The 20,527-nt window shown below is 40.6% G+C and overlaps 1 protein-coding gene across 10 annotated transcripts in view; it reads left to right on the top strand.

Annotated features, from left to right (window-relative positions):
- Positions 1-2,814: 2,814 nt before the first annotated feature.
- The window catches only part of PIKFYVE (phosphoinositide kinase, FYVE-type zinc finger containing), a gene marked incomplete at its 3' end in the record, with an annotated part of 76,324 nt that continues 58,611 nt past the window's right edge, over positions 2,815-20,527 (top strand). For 5 of the 10 annotated variants that reach the window (XM_082630709.1, XM_082630708.1, XM_082630701.1 and 2 more), the window contains exons 1-6: positions 2,815-2,862; positions 6,517-6,697; positions 8,267-8,416; positions 8,667-8,702; positions 11,440-11,558; positions 12,432-12,603. In XM_082630709.1, coding sequence (XP_082486835.1) covers positions 6,526-6,697; positions 8,267-8,416; positions 8,667-8,702; positions 11,440-11,558; positions 12,432-12,603 — 649 coding nt within the window. In that variant the 5' untranslated portion in view covers positions 2,815-2,862; positions 6,517-6,525. Of the gene's footprint in view, positions 2,863-2,890; positions 3,006-3,375; positions 3,434-4,304; positions 4,355-6,516; positions 6,698-8,266; positions 8,417-8,666; positions 8,703-11,439; positions 11,559-12,431; positions 12,604-20,527 lie in introns of those variants that run through there. The other 5 variants (XM_082630706.1, XM_082630703.1, XM_082630705.1 and 2 more) reach the window with 5 other exon arrangements.

The following is a 20,527-nucleotide window of genomic DNA, read 5'->3' as shown; positions in this document are numbered from 1 at the left end:
TATAGTTTCATAAACATACAATAAAGTATAAATTAGACCAAGGGATCATATGAACAGAATAGATAGCCCAGTAAAGATCGCCCAGTGTACAGCAAAGTGATTCAGTTATACAGGTGTATACATTCTTTTTTATATTCTTTTCTAATCTGTTTTATCACAGGATACTGAATATAGCTCCCTGAGATATACAGTAGGACCTAGCTGTTTATCCATTCTATACGTGATAGTTTGCATGTGCTAACCCTAAATTCCCAATCCATTCCAACCCCACCCGCTCTCCCCCTTGGCTTCCCTGGTGGCGCAGTGGTTGAGAGTCCGCCTGACAATGCAGGGGACACGGGTTCGTGCCCCGGTCCGGGAAGATCCCATATGCCGCGGAGTGGCTGGGCCCGTGAGCCATGGCCGCTGAACCTGCACGTCCGGAGCCTGTGCTCCACAACGGGAGAGGCCACAACAGTGAGAGGCCCGTGTACCGCAAAAAAAAAAAAAAAAAAAAAAAAAAAAAAAATATATATATATATATATATATATATATATATTACCATTGTCAACATTAATTAAACGTAACAAACGATGTTTGGCTGAAATTAAATTACTGCTTGCAATTTGAATGTGAAACTCACTGCTTACATTCTGGTTCTTTTGAATTTAGCTTGGCTTTTTCCACTGGATGCCATGTGAGGATTCATTTAGAACACCAGTCTTCCAGACTCACAGACATAGAGAACAGGCCTGTGGTTGCCAAGGGGGAGAGCGGGTGGGGTTGGAATGGATTGGGAATTTCGGGTTAGCACATGCAAACTATCATGTATAGAATGGATAAACAGCCAGGTCCTACTGTATATCTCAGGGAGCTATATTCAATATCCTGTGATAAAACAAATTAGAAAAGAATATAAAAAAGAATGTATACACCTGTATAACTGAATCACTTTGCTGTACACTGGGCGATCTTTACTGGGCTATCTATTCTGTTCATATGATCCCTTGGTCTAATTTATACTTTATTGTATGTTTATGAAATATTAACATCACCAGGCTAACTACAAGAGGGGGGAATTTTTTTGCTTGTCTTTGTTTTTGTTTCTGGAAGGCATAGACTTGAGCACGTTCACGGATTAAGGAGGAAGGAGTCATTGGAAAAAGGGGTTGAAGAGACAGCACAAACTTCTGTAATAGGGAAGACACTTTGTACTGTATTATGAGTTAATCACTAAAGAAATGTTGCCTGTAAGCTTAAATTATACATAATGGCCCATCTCTGGGAATCCTGCCTCCCAGGTAATGAGCATTAAGCTAAAATACCTTTTTTAGCTCACAGGAAACATCCTGACCAGGCGGACCTTTGGATGACTGCAGGGAGGAAGAAATGAACACATCTCCTGTGGAGGCTGACTGGAACCAGGAAATGTTTGACTTCACTCCCTCCCCTTTTAGTATAAAAGAAGCCTGAATTCTAACTCAGGCAAGGTGGTTCTTTGGGGGCACTAGTTCACCATCTTCTTGGTTTGCTGGCTTTCTGAATAAGTCACTTGCCCCAACACCTCGTCTCTCGATTTATTGGCCTGTCGCGCTGCCAGCAGTTGGAGCTTGGACTTGGTGACACTCCCAGGGGAGAGAGGAGAGACTGGATTGAGAGCTGGGAGGATTGAGCAGAAGAGGCTCTTTTCTCCCAGAAATGAGGGCAGGAGTCAGGCCAGGGTGGATGTGAATGCAGGTAAATGTGATCGGGGTGGTTAGGTAGTTAGGGATCGCACCCAATACCTCGGCTATTTCACTCAGGTAGATGAGATTCTCTTGCTGAGAATGATAGTCCAGGTGGTGTTGGTGCGGAATAGCAGTAGTGAGGAATGGAAGAGGAAGTTGACTGCTGACTCCTAGGAAGATTGCTGAGGGGCTCAGCTAAGGGTGGTGACTGGCATTGATACTGCTATCAGCCTTCAGGCTTCGATGCTACTCTCCAGTGGCTGAAAAGACCCAGCTCAAGGAGAAATGGGTGGGAACTTGCCAAAACTCTTGGGGGAAATGGGTCTGCAGAATTTAATTAAAACAGCATCTGACTTTGGGTTTCACTTCCTTTCTGACTGCCCCTGCCAAGTCCCGCAATCCTGTCAGCAGGTTTTGGTATGTTCTCTTCAGCTAATGGCAAAACACTCTAGCAGGACAAAATGATGGCTAATGCTAGCCAGGCTGAGCAATACGGGGCTTGGTAACTTTATTTGCACCAGTCTTTGCAACACAAAACTTGAGTGAAAAAAATAGCTATAGAGCTAACATCACTTATTCCGGATTAGACATTGTGCCAAATGTCTACAAACATTTACGTACAATGTTTTACTTAATCTTCAAAAACCTATCTGTGAAGGGTACTATCATTAGCTGCGTGTTACAGATCAGAGGCCTGGAGCCTAAAGAAATTGGTAATTTAAGGTCACTTGGCTAGTTATTGGCGGAGCCACCCAAGTCTGATAACAGTATTCGCTTTAGGCACAAGTGCTACGCAAGTGAATGTCAGTCTGTAAGAACGCTGAGCGCGGTAACATATTATGAGTGCCCATATCATCGGACACATACGGTAACCGCAGTCCAGCCAGCACCCATCCGGTGACCCGGCACACTTGACGCTCACGCGCGCAGTCGCCGTGGCTTCCTCTAGGAAGGCTGAGGCGGCCTAATCTCGGTCAAGGTGTTGAGCACGACTCTATCTGGGCTGGACTCCTTCGGCCTGAGCGTCTGATCCGAACGTCGTGCGGGCGGAGCAGGGAGGGCGGAGCCGGCGCCCGGGAGAGTTACGGATTGGAGGGGAGGAGGAACAGAGGGCGGAGCCTGGGGGGGGCGGACGAGAGAAGCCGCAGCAACCATGTAAGCAGCTTTGCTTCCTGCCGCAACCGCCGGCTGCCCGAGAGCCGCGGCGGTGGGCTCTGAAGCTGCATTCCTGCGCTTGGGCCCGGTGAAGCGGGGGCTGGGGTGGAGGGTGGCCGGCGGGGCCGCGGCGGGAGGCGCAGGTAAGGGAGGGGGCTGGCGCGCGGCCGGCTGGGCCTGAGAGTGGGGAAGAAGGCGGGTTTAGGAAGGATTGGGGCCGGAGCGGAGGGGAAGTCTGAAGTGAAGGTGAGAGCTGGGGCTTCGCAACCGCGGCTGCGGCCGAGGCTGGGCAAGGAAGGGCAGAGAACCTGTGCCCACATTCAGGCGGCTCCCTTGATTCCCCGGCTGCCCCTTGTCTGGCGAGTGGGGAAGGGAGCCGGGTGGGGCTGTTCTGGAAGAGGTTTCCTTGGAAGCATTTGAAGTTCTCTTGTTCCTCTCTTGTCCCGTGTACTTGAACTTATTTCGGAGATGCATAGTCCAGTTCCTCCTCCCTCTGATGGATAAGCTCTGAGCCTGTGTTTCAGAGGTGTATGCGTAGACTGGACAAGAAAGTTGCTCATCTACAGAAACGGTACCGGTAGTGGGGTTTCAAATACGTATATACCTCCTTAAATGCTTGCCTCTGCTCTTTGAGGCTATTCCATTTGTACCTATGTTTCAAAGTCTCTTGAGGAGAAGACTTGATTTCCCAGTTAGTATTTTCCCCTTGTTTAGAACGTTCCCAACAAAAGGATGAGAGTGGAATATTTTTAGGAATTAGGGGTCTTATGTTCTATGTAGAAGTCACTGTTAAGGCATTCAAGAAATATGAGAAATGCTGGAATTCTGTATTAGTCAAGTTATTCCTGTTTATCTGGTGAGTGTATTTATTATATTATCCTGTACTGATTCAGTGCATCCTTTTGTAAAACTACTCCGATATTGACAGTAGAGGTGGTCTCTTGGTATATTGTAGTGTCTTATTTCTGATTTATTTGAATCTTGTGTTTTGGCACTCCCACTATCAGGATTCTTACAAAAAAGTTCTTAGTTTCTTTCGGATAGATTCTAGTTTGTGACAAAGAAGGGCAGGTTAAGTTTCTTTTGCAGAGCAAGACGACTTTCCTGTGTCCTCTCTTTTTCTTCTTTCTGGGAAGAATAATATGGATCATATGGTTTTCCTTTGGAAAACCTCCATCTGTTGGTACGTCGATCAAAAACTGAACAAAAAATCTTTGTAGATGGAAGCTAGCATTTTTAGTATTCAGCTGTCCTGCATTGTTAGACATATTTTGAGTATTAAAAAAAAACCCCACTGTACTTAGAAATGACTGAACTGATACTTGCATTTTTCTGTTTGCTAAAATTTTGGTTTGGCTGGTAGAGCAGGCTTATTTTCTAAATTTCAGTTCCTGACAAGGCTTTTGATAGTACTGAGTGGGTCTGCATATACTAGTCGCATTCAAATGAGAAGAGGCAAAGTGCTGGTGATATACGAGAGGTCTTTGAATGAGTAAGTGAATGCTTCTAATTACCTCTCAGATAGGAAAGAATCCTAGTTTATATCACCGACAGTTAGTTATTAAGCTACCACAGAATAAGAGTTGTAAGGTAGTTTTTTCAGGGTCCTGGTATTATTATGTGGTTATTAATATTAACGCTGTGTGATCGTATTGTTTTAGAAACTACACTGGTGAGTGTTTTCTTGGTAATTTTTATCCTCACGCCTTCAAAACCTAATAAAAGTTTCTACATGGGTGACCCTTAGGTGTGATGCTAAGACTCTAGGAAGGTTGCTAACTCTCCTTCTCATGTTACTTGCAACAAAGTAGAATGTAGGATGTTCTCTGAGGCCTTCAGGTCGTTACTGCTATCACATTATTCTTTCTCTCCAGGACCCTCTTTTTTTTTTTTTTTTCCCTCTTTTTACCTTTTTGAGTTTACACTTGATCAATCAGCAGCTGACTTCCCAATCCTTTATGCTGGAATATGGGTTGTCGAGACACTTTAGAAAGACGTGTCCTTTCCCTCTTTCCTTCTTCCTCCTCTCCCCCTCCCCCTCTTCCTCCTCTTCTTCCTCTGCCCCTTCCTCTTCTCCTTCCTTTTTTTCTCCCCCCACCCTCCATTCCAATAAACGTTTGTTGCCAGAATTCTCACCAGCGGTTTTATTTTTGCTTTGTTTAATTAATAATCAATTAAAGTTTTAATTTGGCAGTGTCCTGAGTAGTTAGAATTCAGGTAGACCAGAATTGAAAGTCTGGGAAGAGCTACAAGATAATTTTGCTCTAAAGACTAATTCTGTGCCTTTCATGGGCAAGCACTCTGCTAAAAGTGCTTCCCATATACTGTCCCACTTAATCACATTAAGCCTCAGTTTCCACTATGTAAAATGAAGATGGTAATACATATCTCACAGGGCTCTTACCCACATTTACTCAGCTAAGATACTTAAGAGTCAGAATTTGAAACCAAGAGTGTCTGCCTTCAAAACCAATGCAAACTCGAAATATCTCTTTAATTAAAAGAAGAAATAATTAAATAAAATGCTGCCCTCAGGAAAAAATAAAGAGTAATTCTGGGGTAAAACTTGGCATCCAGTTACAGCTCTACCACTGACTAGCTATGTGACCCTCGAGAAAGTTGTTTTAGGTTCAGTGTACGTTGGTTGCTTCAGAGGTAAAATGTAGTAATAAGCCCAGCTCTGTATCTTTCAGGCTTTTATAAAAATGAAATGAGATGGTAGATAGGATTTTGAAAGTGAAAAAAGCATTTCGTAAGAGTGTAGTGTCCTCCTTGTAAATATAAATTAGATGACAAGCTATAGCATTTTGATGAGTTATGCATAATTCATGGTCTTCTCTTTGAAGTATTAATCAATATGGCAGAAAATAGACATCAGTGCTTTTCTGTTACCTGCATCTGGTGATGTGGTTAGCTTTACAGCTTTGGTTGAATTATAATTTTTGGTTATTAAAAAAAAAGCTCTTTAAGATCTTCATTTTAATGCCTATATGAATTTAGGCTTAAAAGGAGAAAAACCAGGCTCCTGTGCCTAGGAAGACATATGATGGGGATCAATCAGCTTGTTGATTTGGATAGTTCTTGTAGGTGATGAGGCATAGTTTGAGGTAACTTTTGAGGTTATATAGAAATGTCGTTAAGGGATGACTATTTCATTTCCTGTTCTTGGAAATATTCATTTTTTATGTTTTTTGAAAGAAAACATTGAAATAAGTAAAATAAAACTTTGAGGAATTTGTATGCTTGTGTAAAACCAGTTTTCCCCTTTAAAAAGCTATTTTTTCAAAAAACATCTTAAAATGAAAACTGTATAAATCATGTGAAAATCCTCTTTTTTCCTTTTGCCTGCTCACATTTATGCTTTGCCTTCAAACTTTTAATAATTTTGGTATTTTTCTGTATTTGAATAGTAATTTTGAAAATGAGATTGACTATATGTTCCTAGTTGTAGATAATTGAGACTCTTCCTTATGATCTAGACTTCAGTGTTTTCAAGTCTTAATTGGGAGTGTATGCTGAACTAGATTTATTTACTCGTTGGTTTTTTTAGGTCTGAATTTTTGAAGTCAGATTTCTAGATATTTGGATGCTGTTTGGAATCAACCTTCGGGCTTCCTGAGGAACTTACTTTTGCTTATTTCTTTTGTTTATTAGACTCATGAAATGGCCACAGATGATAAGACATCCCCTACATTGGACTCTGCTGATGATTTGCCTCGATCTCCTACTAGTCCTTCTCACCTCACACACTTTAAACCTTTGACTCCTGATCAGGACGAACCTCCTTTTAGATCAGCGTATAGTTCTTTTGTAAACCTCTTTCGATTTAACAAAGGTAAGACTTATTCTTAAAGATCAGAGACCCTACCATCTTGATTCTCTGAAATTCTCTTGTTCAACTTTCATGCTGTGTCTTTGCAAGAAAGTGAAATATTAACAAGGAGGTAGCTTTATAATCATAGGTCACGGGGGTTAACTGCATAAGAAGAGAAAGCTAGAATTTTCACTTTAATCTTATTAATTATTGGCAACTGAAGATCAGAATTGAAAACTAGATGTTAAAAGGAGGTCTCTTTTTAAAGAGAAGTTAGCATTTTTTTTTTTCCTTTCTTAATATATCTCAGTTTTCTTAAGTTCATAGAATGGACTTTTCTCTTTTAGGGGTTAATAGCCAAAAGATTTTAATTAAAGCAATGAAACTAAAGGACCAGCACATGGGAGGAAGGGTTCATATTTTTCAAAAATTGAAAGCTGTCAGCAGGCTTGTTGTTGACCTGTTAAGGTATACATTTAATGACACCAAATGAAAAGATATTTTTAAAATGAGCTCTTTTTAAGTAATATATTTTTTACTTGTTAGAAAAATTAAAAAAAAAACATGGCCTACATCTTTTGTTTTATATTTGTTTGTATTGTTTGAAATGTGTTAGAAAGTAATCCCTCTAGTTGTAATGGATTTGGGGGTTAATAGTTTAATTAACTCAGTAGAAATTTTAATAGTATTAACTGACTTTTATTAACACTCATGTTTAAAGCTCTGTAAAACCTGTTAGTCCATTTGGAAGACAATAATCTTTTTTTTTTTTAAAGAAACCGCAACAATCTTATTTTTTAGAATAGTTTTGGATTTATGGAAAAATTAGGAAAATAATACAGGAAGTTTTCATATACCCTTACACCCAGTTTCCTGTGTTATTAAGATCTTATATTGGTAGAGTATGTTTATTATAATTAATGAACTATTATTGATACATTATTAGTAACTGAAGTAAGTATTTTATTCATATTTCTTCAGTTTATACCTAATGTCTATTTTCTGTTCCAGGATCCTGTCTAGGATACATTACATTTAGCCATTAAATGACAGTAGTCTTTTTATTTAGCATATGTTTATTGAGCACCTACTATCCACTGGGCACTATTTTAATAGTACAAGGGATCTATCCCATAAATAAAGCAGAACAACAAAAAAATCACTGCCTTCGTGTGGAGCTTGCATTCTGTTTCCTTAAATATGCTCAATAAGTTTCTAATGAAAAGTAAAACAGGGACTCCCCTGGTGGTCCAGTGGTTAAGACTCTGATCCCAGTGCAGGGGGCCCAGGTTCAATTCCTGGTCAGGGAACTAGATCCCACATGCTGCAACTAAGACCCGGCTCAGCCAAATAAATAAATATTAAAAAAAAAAAAAAGTGAAACAAACTGAAGGTCACATATACCAAGGATGTAATTTTGCCACCTTCTTTGAATTTCTCTCTCTTTTTTCTTTAAGAAAACTCTAAGTTTTACTTAGGCATGTAATACAAGTACACATTCTTTCCTAAAAAATTCGCATCTATTTCCTTCTCTTTGCTGAACTCTGAGTCTTAGTTTTTCCAATAATTCCAAGCTTTTGTTTGCTGCAGAGAGAGGAGAAGGGGGTCAGGGAGAGCAACCGTCTCTGAGTGGAAGTTGGACCAGCCCTCAGCTCCCTTCAAGGACACAATCTGTGAGATCACCTACACCTTATAAAAAACAGCTTAATGAGGAGCTCCAGCGGCGATCTTCAGTGATAGGTATGACACTGTTCTCATTTCATTCCTCTCTGTGTATTAGACTTTTCCCACAGTCATTGTGTTTTGCAGGTTGTTTACTGACTTAACTTTTTTGCTATTTGGAATAGTCAGGTACTCTTGAGAATTAATGAAACTGTTACCTGGATAACTGTTGATACCTAAACGAGAGTTCTTAAACATTTTATTAAACTTTAGGCAAGGCAGAGCTTTCTTTGACTGTTTTTTGATTAATTGCGTGCTTGGGTTTCAGCAGAGGACAGTTTGCGACACCCCCAGGAGAACACAGGTTAGTTTCAGCTTTGTGACTGACTGCTGCATCTGTTCTTGGGGTGGCCAGTGTAATGTGATGTGCATGCCTCTGGCTGCAGAAGTCTCTCAGTTCCATTAGTGGGCTGCCACTTGCTCTTGGCCTTCTGTCCTTGTCGGGGTGCAAGCTGTCAGTGTGGCTGGATAAGCTGAGCTCCTCTTGCCTGTTTGTTCTCCATCTTGGTCTGCTACGTGGTCATGTCCTTCATTTTCATGCTGTACTGGGATCAGCCTGAATCCACAGACTAGATAAAGTGAGTTGTTTTATGTTTTATTTCTGTTAGATTATTAAACTCAGTGCAGTGGTTTGCCCAACTCAAGGTGACAGGAGAAAGGCAATGAGAGGTGGCATAAGAGAGGGAAAGGGATGTAGCATTGGAAATCAGGTGTCCGTGAATGTCAGATCCTGCCTTGTCTGGCCAGTCTTCCCCATGAGGTCTTCAAGTGAAAAGTAGGCAGGCACAGGTAATGGTTGTTAGCAGAAGGATATTTTATTGCTAGTTGAGACTTGACTCAGAACCTTCTTCTGGTGGGTCAGAGGAGAAGGAGAAACCAAGCAGAAGAAGAGTTTCACGCTAAGGACTGGAGCGGAGCTGGCAGTATCACCTCTGTAGGTTTCCCAGGGCAAAGGGACTCAGCCTGGGTCATATCAGCTGTTTGGAAGGAAGAATCAGAAGGTAGGAAGGGGGAGAGAGAGAAATGAGCTCTTTACTCCAAATGGATGGAAGGAAGAGACCATCCCCACTTTTAGCCTTAAACTCTCCTTAGCTCTTGAACCTGGCCCGTGGCAACACTCCTGTTTTTGTTAAGGGAGCTCTTTTGACTAAATCCTATACTGAGTCAAGCATAGGATTTCTTTGTTTATAAAATTGAGGAGTTGGACTAGAATCTAACCATTTAGGGGTTACAAACTGACAGCCTACCAAACCTTGCCTTGGTGTTTTGATAAACTTGAATTTAAATATCACTAGGTGGAGCTTGTAATGTCTAGTTTGCTGCAGTCCCCACCATTCCTTACTGTCTTTTATCAAGTCCACTTGATTCTTTGATTCTGCCTTAGCTGCTAGAGGCATTTGAGTTTCACAAGCCTGGAACTGTTTTACCAATCTTTTCCTACTAAAAGGCTGTGATTCCACAATCTACTAGCTCTGTGACCTTGGGAAGTTATTAAATTTTCTAATATTCATTTTACAAGAGAAGCAACTAAGATGATTTGCTTGAGGGCAGAGTGCTAGACCAGATTTCCTCTCATGTTTCTTTCACCTTCATCCATGATGAAACCATCATCTGTTGGTTCCAGAACAGTCTTGCTCCTGCTTTTTCTGTGGATGATGCTGTTTTTACTTTCTCCTACTCCTAAGTGGCTAAATGCAAGGGGCTTCACAATTAATTGTTGCCTGTGCATGGGAGCACAGCCTTACTGTTCTAACAGCTTCATCTGTCTCCTTTTTCAATTCATAAATCATGGAGAGTTGGTTTATCACAGAGACTCAAGGACAATTTGGTCATTCTAATACACATACATTTTTATTCTAGTAATAACACATCTGAGGTATCTGCTGAAATTAAGATATTATTTATAGAAAGATAAAGTTTTCAAAGTTTTCTAACATAGGTGCTGTTTAGATAATTATTTCCGTAATTAATATCTTGGAAAGTTCTTCGTCAATTTAGATTTAGATACCAACTTCACATTTTTTTGTAATTTTTTCTTTTCTACTCAACCAAAACAAAGAACATCTAAATCTAATCTAGCAAACAAGTGAGTTTGGGAAGGATTTAGAGAGGGCTATTTTCCATCTTGCTTTACCATAAGTTATTAGGGTAATGAGATTAAGCTAATAAGGATGTTCATCCTTTTTGTCAAGCCACCTCTATTTCATCTTTAGGTTTAATAACTGCTGGAGCCAGGAATAGGTAGAAACTTCAGTTGTAATCTTGCTCTAAAATAAGGAAATGATACATGACAGCTTTGGTGGACACAGAGCTGGAACGTGGGAGTGTTTTATTATTGACAGGACTGGCTTCAGTATTGCAGTTTCAAGAGCAAGTGATCCCGTCTAGTTTGGAACTGTAGGAGTAGGGAGGTGGCAGGGAAGGGTTGCATTGGGGTTCTAGCAATTCTTTGGGGAAGAGAAGTCTGCTTGGACATCGGTGAAGGGAAGTTTGTGGATAAATTACCGTCCTGGATGTTCTGAAGTCTGTCAGACTCTGTGGGGTTGGCTATTAAATTCCTTCTGATGATCTACTTCACGAGCCTTTGGGTTTGTGGTCTGCAGACTGAACTGAACTGTTCAACCCTGTCGCTGACCTGTTTGACTGTAGAGACTGGGCTAGGATAACACACAGGGATTGCTTTTCCTTCTGTTAAATTTCTCGCAGGTATTTCTAACAGGACCGAAGGACCCAAGAAATCATTAATGAATTTTGGGCCATGTTAAGCGATGCTCCCATCCAGGCCTTAAAATCATCAGTGGTCTCAGAGACAGTGTTTGTCTCAGGTAGCCCTCATTTGCTTGTGAAGCAGTGTTTCACATGGTAATAAACACTTTCAACAGCCTCTTACCCTTATAAAGACTAGTTTTAACTCTCAGTCTGTGTCACTGGCTGGGAGAACGTAAGTATTGATATATGCTAAGAATAAGAGGTACTTTGCATTGATACTAGAGACAATTAAGGTAGTTTTTTTTGCTCTTTGTTTTGTAAATCTGACTCAGATACCAGAAGGAAGGCAGAACCTGCCTTTGGAGGTCATGACCCTCGTACAGCTGTTCAGCTCCGAAGCCTCAGCACAGTATTAAAACGCCTCAAGGAAATCATGGAGGGGAAGAGCCAGGTACTGTCTAGAGAATTTAGAAGATTACTTACTAAGCACTTACATGGGGACCATGCGGTACTCACTAAAAATGGTACAATGCCACTTAAAAGAAAGTTCAGTTAATACTAACTTCACCTGTGGACACCATATTTTTTACTCATAATTCCTAATTTTACTGTATCAATTTTTTTCATTTATGGATTGTGCTTTTTGTGTTCTGTTTAAGAAATGTTTTTCTAGCCCGGGGTAGTAAATATTCTCCCATGGTTTCTTTAAGAAGCTTTATTATTTGTGTGAAGTATATGGATCAAGATTTACTTTTCCCCCATGGATGTCCAGTTGGACCCAGTACCATTTTTAAAATTTTTAAAATTTATCTATTTATTTATTTATTGGCTGCGCCACACGGCATGCGGGATCTTACTTCCTGGACCACGGATCGAACCCGTGCCCCCTGCAGTGGAAGCTCAGAGTCTTAACCACTGGACCACCGGGGAAGTCCCAGCACCATTTTTTTTTAAAGACCACCCTTTACTGACTACATTACAGATCTTGTCAGAAATCCATTTATATGTGTGAGGGTGAGTCCATATATGTCCAGGGCCCTCCTTTTTCTTCCACAGCTCCGTTTTTTCCTTCCACTAATACTCTGTCTAAAATTACTGTAGCTTTGGAATAAATCTTAATGGCTGACATTATACGTCCTTCAGTTTATTCTGCTTCAAGATCGTCTTGGTCATTTTGACCTTTTGCGTTCCCATATGAATTTTAGAAATAGCTTGTTAATTTCTGCAAAAGAAATTTTCTAGGATTTTGATTAGCATTGCATTTGCCATTGCATTTTAATAATCAGTAGTTTCAAGAAGCCTTCACACATTTTTATTGTTACAGGATAGTGACCTGAAGCAATACTGGATGCCAGATAGCCAGTGTAAAGAGTGCTATGACTGTAATGAGAAATTTACCACTTTTAGACGCAGACACCACTGCCGACTGTGTGGGCAGATTTTCTGCAGTCGTTGCTGCAATCAAGAAATCCCTGGAAAATTTATGGGTTATACAGGTAAATGAGCTGTATTGACAAGTTTACAATTTTTAAAGGTCATAACAATAAAATAGTTATAATACAGGACCCATGTTAAGTCATTTTTTTATTTTGGACATCATGTGTGAGTTATGGGGTACACAAACATGAGGGAGACATGGCTTTGCTTTTAAGGACCTTATAGGCAAATAATAAAGTAGATGGGGATATTCATAAATAACGTGAGTAAAAGACAGTATATCATAGATGCTACCAAAAAACCATGGGACTGTTAATGTTTTTTTTTTTTTTTTTGATGACTGAAGGCCTCTGGCTTTTATCCAGAATATGAAGGGATGGCATTGAACTGTTTTGATCAGAGGAGTGTCACTTCCTGACTGCATAAGTGACTCATAAGTCACTTCAGTGACTTTTTTTTTTTTCTGCTTTATAACAAATTTAATCAGTTATACATATACATATGTTCCCATATCCCCTCCCTTTTGCGTCTCCCTCCCACCCTCCCTATCCCACCCCTCCAGGCGGTCACAAAGCACCAAGCTGATCTCCCTGTGCTATGCGGCTACTTACTTCCCACTAGCTATCTACCTTACGTTTGGTAGTGTATATATGTCCATGCCGCTCTTTCGCTTTGTCCCAGCTTACCCTTCCCCCTCCCCATATCCTCAAGTCCATTCTCTAGTAGGTCTGTGTCTTTATTCCTGTCTTACCCCTATGTTCTTCATGACATTTTTTTTCTTAAATTCCATATATATGTGTCAGCATACAGTATTTGTCTTTCTTTTTCTGACTTCACTCTGTATGACAGACTCTAGGTCCATCCACCTCGTTACAAATAGCTCAATTTCGTTTCTTTTTATGGCTGAGTAATATTCCATTGTATATATGTGCCACATCTTCTTTATCCATTCATCCGATGATGGACACTTAGGTTGTTTCCAGCTCCGGGCTATTGTAAATAGGGCTGCTATGAACATTTTGGTACATGACTCTTTTTGAATTATGGTTTTCTCAGGGTATATGCCCAGTAGTGGGATTGCTGGGTCATATGGTAGTTCTATTTGTAGTTTTTTAAGGAACCTCCATACCGTTCTCCATAGTGGCTGTACCAATTCACATTCCCACCAGCAGTGCAAGAGTGTTCCCTTTTTTCCACACCCTCTCCAGCATTTATTGTTTCTAGATTTTTTGATGATGGCCATTCTGACTGGTGTGAGATGATATCTCATTGTAGTTTGTTTTTTTTTTTTTTTTTTTTGTGGTACGTGGGCCTCTCCCTGCTGTGGCCTCTCCCATTGCAGAGCACAGGCTCCGGACGCACAGGCCCAGCGGCCATGGCTCACGGGCCCAGCTGCTCCGCGGCATGAGGGATCCTCCCAGACCGGGGCACGAACCCGTGTCCCCTGCATCGGCAGGCGGACTCCCAACCACTGCGCCACCAGGGAAGCCCCTCATTGTAGTTTTGATTTGCATTTCTCTAATGAGTAAAGATGTTGAGCATCCTTTCATGTGTTTGTTGGCAATCTGTATATCTTCTTTGGAGAAATGTCTATTTAGGTCTTCTGCCCATGTTTGGATTGGGTTGTTTGTTTTTTTGTTATTGAGCTGCATGAGCTGCTTATAAATTTTGGAGATTAATCCTTTGTCAGTTGCTTCATTCGCAAATATTTTCTCCCATTCTGAGGGTTGTCTTTTGGTCTTGTTTATGGTTTCCTTTGCTGTGCAAAAGCCTTGAAGTTTCATTAGGTCCCATGTGTTTGTTCTTGTCTTTATTTCCATTTCTCTAGGAGGTGGGTCAAAGAGGATCTTGCTGTGATTTATGTCATAGAGTGTTCTGCCTATGTTTTCCTCTAAGAGTTTGATAGTGTCTGGCCTTACATTTAGGTCTTTAATCCATTTTGAGCTTATTTTTGTGTATGGTGTTAGGGAGTGATCTAATCTCATACTTTTACATGTCCCTGTCCCGTTTTCCCAGCACCACTTATTGAAGAGACTGTCCTTTCTCCACTGTACATTCCTGCCTCCTTTATCAAAGATAAGGTGACCATATGTGCGTGGGTTTATCTCTGAGCTTTCTGTCCTGTTCCATTGATCTATCTTTCTGTTTTTGTGCCAGTACCATACTGTCTTGATTACTGTAGCTTTGTAGTATAGTCTGAAGTCAGGGAGCCTGATTCCTCCAGCTCCATTTTTCGTTCTCAAGATTGCTTTGGCTATTCGGGGTCTTTTGTGTTTCCATACAAATTGTGAAATTTTTTGTTCTAGTTCTGTGAAAAATGCCAGTGGTAGTTTGATAGGGATTGCATTGAATCTGTAAGATCAGCATGTAAAGATCCCACATGCTGCAACTAAAAGATTCCCGCATGCTGCAACTAAAGACCTAGGGCAGCCAAAATAAATAAATAAATATTTTTTAAATTTTATACACACACACACACACACACACACACACACACACATATATACTTTAACAAAAAAGAAGTGTTCTCTTTCTGGTAACTTCTGCCCACCTTCCACTTCCACTCCCTAATCACTACACACACCGTTTAGTTTTTTTCTGCTTCAACAAATAATTTTAAATCTCTATATTACTAAAATTTAGGGAAGAATATGAGTAAATGCAATTTGCTAAAGCACAGTGTCATATAACTCAAGGAATATCTGTATTTTGTAAAATAAAAACTCTCATAATAATATAAATTAGTGATCACTCAAACCAACTTGTCTAATAAACATTAACCTGGTGGCGCTTTGGGTAGTAGGGTCATTTTGGCAAACGTGAGTAAAAGACAGTATATCATAGATGCTACCAAAAAACCATGGGACTGTTAATGTTTTTTTTTGTTGTTGTTTTTGTTTTTTTAAAATTTTTTTTAAAAATAAATTTATTTATTTATTTATTTTTGGCTGTGTTGGGTCTTCATTGCTGTGCGCAGGCTTTCTCTAGTTGAAGTGACGGGGTGCTACTGTTCGTTGCGGTGTGCAGGCTTCTCATTGTCGTGGCTTCTCTTGTTGCGGAGCACGGGCCCTAGGCACGCAGGCTTCAGTCATTGTGTCATGTGGGCTCAGTAGTTGTGGCTCGTGGGCTCTAGAGCGCAGGCTCAGTAGTTGCGGCACACAGGCTTAGTTGCTCCGCGGCATGTGGGATCTTCCCGGGCCAGGGCTCGAACCCGTGTCCTCTGCATTGGCAGGCGGATTCTTAACCACTGCGCCACCAGGTTAATGTTTATTAGACAAGTTGGTTTGAGTGATCACTAATTTATATTATTATGAGAGTTTTTATTTTACAAAATACAGATATTCCTTGAGTTATATGACACTGTGCTTTAGCAAATTGCATTTACTCATATTCTTCCCTAAATTTTAGTAATATAGAGATTTAAAATTATTTGTTGAAGCAGAAAAAAACTAAACGGTGTGTGTAGTGATTAGGGAGTGGAAGTGGAAGGTGGGCAGAAGTTACCAGAAAGAGAACACTTCTTTTTTGTTAAAGTATATATGTGTGTGTGTGTGTGTGTGTGTGTGTGTATAAAATTAAAAAAATATTTATTTATTTATTTTGGCTGCCCTAGGTCTTTAGTTGCAGCATGCGGGAATCTTTTAGTTGCAGCATGTGGGATCTTTAGCTATGGCATGTGAACTCTTAGTTGCGGCATGTGGGATCTAATTCCCTGACCAGGGATTGAACCCAGGCCCCCTGCATTGGGAGCATGGAGTCTTAGCCACTGAACTACCAGGGAAGTCCAAGAACACTCTTAGTATCTCTCTCATGTTATTTGTATTATCATGTAGATCTTTCTTTTGGCCTTACTCACTTAAAAAAAAAAGATTTTTTTTTTCACCTAAACTGCTTCAGAGTTCAGACCCCAGTTATATTTCAGACCCCAGTTATCTTTCATCCAGATTATGGCTGTAGCCTTTAAAAGATTTTTTTACCTTTAGTTTTTCCCTATCTCAAATTCATTTTTCATACTCTAGTCAGTATCCTGTTAAATGCTAATTTGATCATGTCAAATTCCCTTGCGTAAAACCCTTTCAGAGTTCTCATTACCTATAGGATAAAATCCTGTCTTGTTAATATGGTTGGTGTATGGATTCCCTAGGGCTTTCTTAACAAAATACCACAAACTGAGTGGCTTAGGACAAACAGAAATTTGTTGTCTCACAGTTCTGGAGGCCAGAACTACCGTAATAGCCCTCATTCCACAGGTCAGGAACAAATGTAGGGATTTGTCATTTGCTGAGTATGTCTATTCCAGTTATATATTCTGGAACTGAGGGATAACCACAGATGGCTTCGGGGACTCACTGAACCCACTGTAAGATGGACCGAAGCTGGAACTCTGTTGATCACCTGACCTCTGTAAGCCTCTGCTCTGACTTGAAACCATAGTAACATTTTGAGCCTCTTGGAATTAGTATTAATTCAGTGCCAAAGTCCAGTCATCTAAAAGTTTGACTATTACCTTTTTCTCAATGCACTGTCACTCTGGTGAAAGGCTATAGGTCCTTTGGGGAAGCCTTTTAGGAAGATAAACAGTATACATTTTTTGGCAGTGTAGTGGGGTCCTTCCTCAAGGTGACCCAGCCTCCCTTCATTCAAGGAATTCTGGGTCTGTAAATGGCTTAAGTCTGAAAATGGGTTGAGGGGTCATGACTCCTTTTGATTCAAGTTTGAGTTTTGTTCACTTGATCTAGAACTCTTTTTCTTATACAAATCCAGTAAGAATTTAGAAGACTGCCCATTGACTTTTAGGAACACCATGATCAGATGTGTCATAGATCTCTGTATATGTTACACTATTCTGCTTACAGCTTTGACTCTGACGTCTGTTCTAGTAACATGCCTACCTTGTCTTTGGCGGTTAAGTGCCACCACTCTGCCCCTGCCAACCTGGGATCCAGTGGTCACCAGTGCATTTAGATTTCCCAGTTCAGCACCAGCAGTTCCCACTCTAATGGGTGACTGCAAAGCTCTCCAGGGATGCTGGGGCTCCCCTCACAAATTTTTTTTCTCATAGTCATGGTGAAAGGTATGTCCCCTGGATCCTCCTGGGGCAAGTGAGCAGATCTTACTTGGTAAATCTGCTCTTAACAGTCTCCCTAAGGTTTTGGATACCTTCCTTTATAGCATTCCAGGGTAATTCTGGCATTTCAACTTCATTTAGTATAGGACACTTTTGGTCCATGTTTTAGCCAACCAACCAATTAACCAGACTGTTAGAGCCCCTTTGAACACCTTGAGCTATAACATTAAATCCAGAATCTCTGCTTAGTGGGTCCATATCAGTAGATCCAGTTTGATCTGACCTTATGTTCTTTCCAGTATTATTCTATACCCTTGGTAGCCATTCCCACACGTATTCCCTGGGTTTCTTTTTGTCTAAATTGGAAAAATCATGTAGTTCTTTTGGAGTGTAGTGTACTTCCTCATGGGTCACACTTTATAACTCTCCTTTCAGGGGACCTGAGTCTTATTATAGGCCTAGAAGCAAAGAGGGTAGTGGGAGTGGGTCCTGAGGAGAATAAGCAGGGTCTTGCAAGGCAGCTAACTCATGGGAGGCTGTTGTGAATTTCTCAGGCAAAGCAGGGTTAATCTCAGACAGGGTGGAAATGCTACTTCTACTCGCAAAGAAGACTAAGTAGAAGTTGGCAGTTCAGTGTTCCCAGCTTCCCCAAATATCCCCTTCCAGTTTTCAGGATCTCATTCCTTTCTAATCAATGCGCTAACTTTAATAGACACACTGTAAGGGTAAGTGATTCAGTGTGTGTTGTGGTTCAGTTACTTGCATGATGAGACTCTTGGTTTGATTTTCAGCAATCTCAGCTCTGCAGCTGTATATGGTTTCTTTCAGGGAAGACATAGACACTTTCAGGTACATTGTACAGTTCTTGAGCTGGGAATCTGAATTCCTGATGTCATTCTTTTCCCTTTTTGTCCAGTGCAATTAGGAGCAGCTAATCTCATACTCATTAGTTTGACAGAAATGTTCTAAGATGTGCAGTACATGGTAAATCAGGTCTTTGCCTCTTAGAAGTATTTGATTAGGAGTATACATAGGTGATACTTTACGTGACTCTGTTGCCCCATCACACCGTGGACTATCAGCATTCTCTTTACTACTGGGAATAGAGTCCTTATTGCCTTTAAATCTAATTAGAGAACCAATTCCAGAAACCCAAAAACCAATTCAGAAAATTCAACCTTAAGATTTTGTTGCTCTAGAACTTCTCTTGGTACCAAAATTTGTATTAGGGTTCTCCAGAGAAACAGAACTAATAGGGTATTTATGCCCTTCCCCACCCCCACCCCCCCAGCACATACACATTTATATAGTAAGAAAGATTTATTTTAAGGAATTGGCTCAAGTGGTTAAGGGAGCTGGCAAGTCTGAAATTCTTAGGATAGGCCAGCGGGCTGGAAACTCAAGCAGAATTTCTGTCTTAAAGACTCGAAACAAGGCTTCCCTGGGGCGCAGTGGTTAAGAATCCGCCTGCCAATTCAGGGGACATGGGTTTGATCCCTGGTCCGGGAAGGTCCCACATGCCATGGAGCAACTAAGCCCGTGCGCCACAACTACTGAGCCTATGCTCTAGAGCCTGCGAGCCACAACTACTGAAGCCCGCGCGCCTAGAGCCTGTGCTCCGCAACAAGAGAAGCCGCTGCAACGAGAAGCCCACGCGCTGCAACGAAGAGTAGCCCCCTCTCGCAGCAACTAGAGAAAGCCCGCGCGCAGCAACGAAGACCCAACGCAGCCAAAAATAAATAAATAAATAAGACTTGAGACAGAATTTTTTTCTTTTTTTAAGAATCCTCAGTCTTTGATCATAAGGCCTTCAAATGATTGGATGAGATCCATCCATATTATGGAGGGTAATCTGGTTAAAGTCAACAGATGGTAAATATTAATCATACCTTAAAAAAAAAACCTTCACAGTAACAACTAGACTATTGTTGGACCAAATAATCAGTCTTGCCAAGTTGACACATAAAATTAACCATTGCAGATGGGACAATGAATTCTGGGGACAATTATATATCCAGGCTGCGAATAAATGTCTAGAATACCTAGGCACATAGAAACAGATCAGTGAATGTTAAGTTATAGTGGTGTAGCAGTGCTATCTCCATCTGCCATGCAACTTTCTGATTATATGTGTCTCTTGTCCCCAGTGGACTGAGTTCTTTGATGGCAGGGCTGTGTCTCATCAACCTTTTTACCACATCCTTTAATTTAGGCATGCGTTCAGTAGGCCCTTGCTGGTGAGGATTCTTCAGGAAATGAAAACTTTTCTGGTCTGGGTTGGCTCCCTTTATTGATCTGATCATTTTCATTCAAAGAGCTGAACGATGAAGGGAGATTTCCTTTACAGTGTAAGAACCAAGCCTTTGTTATGGCAACTTAAGGACCTTTCTGCAGGAAGTAATTTCATCTCCTTACTACAGTTCTGCTTTGGTCAGCCGGTGGTAGTATGTCCTAGCATTCTCATTTATCCTGGACTGGAATTCAATTTTTTTGGGGGGGCTCTTGATTGGAGACATCGTTCTTTAGATTCATCTGTTGAATCATGGTGTTAGAAATGAGTAACACAACAAGTGATATTTAATTTTGCTTAAAATACATGCATAATTTAATAAAGCTGAGTACTATGTAATAGTTGTCTTAAAATGAAAAATAAAAGACCCTTTATTGTACTTGGTGGTAATTATGGTAAAAACACAGTACAGTTGACTTTCAGAAGTCTTTTGTTCATGTCACTTCAGTTCTCTAATGTTAATGGTAAAAAGAATTAAGGTAGAATTGTTACGTAACATGTTATTAGTAAAGTTTAATTATCTTGCCTCCTTTTTTAGTACACTAAATTGCTATAGAATCACACAAAAAATTGTTACAGAAAAAGAGGGTAGAAATGAAAACTTACATTTGGGCAGGACTGCATC

Source organism: Mesoplodon mirus (assembly GCF_964341445.2).
Source record: "Mesoplodon mirus genome assembly, chromosome: 8".
Lineage (NCBI taxonomy): Eukaryota > Metazoa > Chordata > Mammalia > Artiodactyla > Ziphiidae > Mesoplodon > Mesoplodon mirus.
The sequence above is the reverse complement of the archived record's forward strand: the minus strand, read 5'-3'. Positions and strand labels throughout refer to the sequence as shown.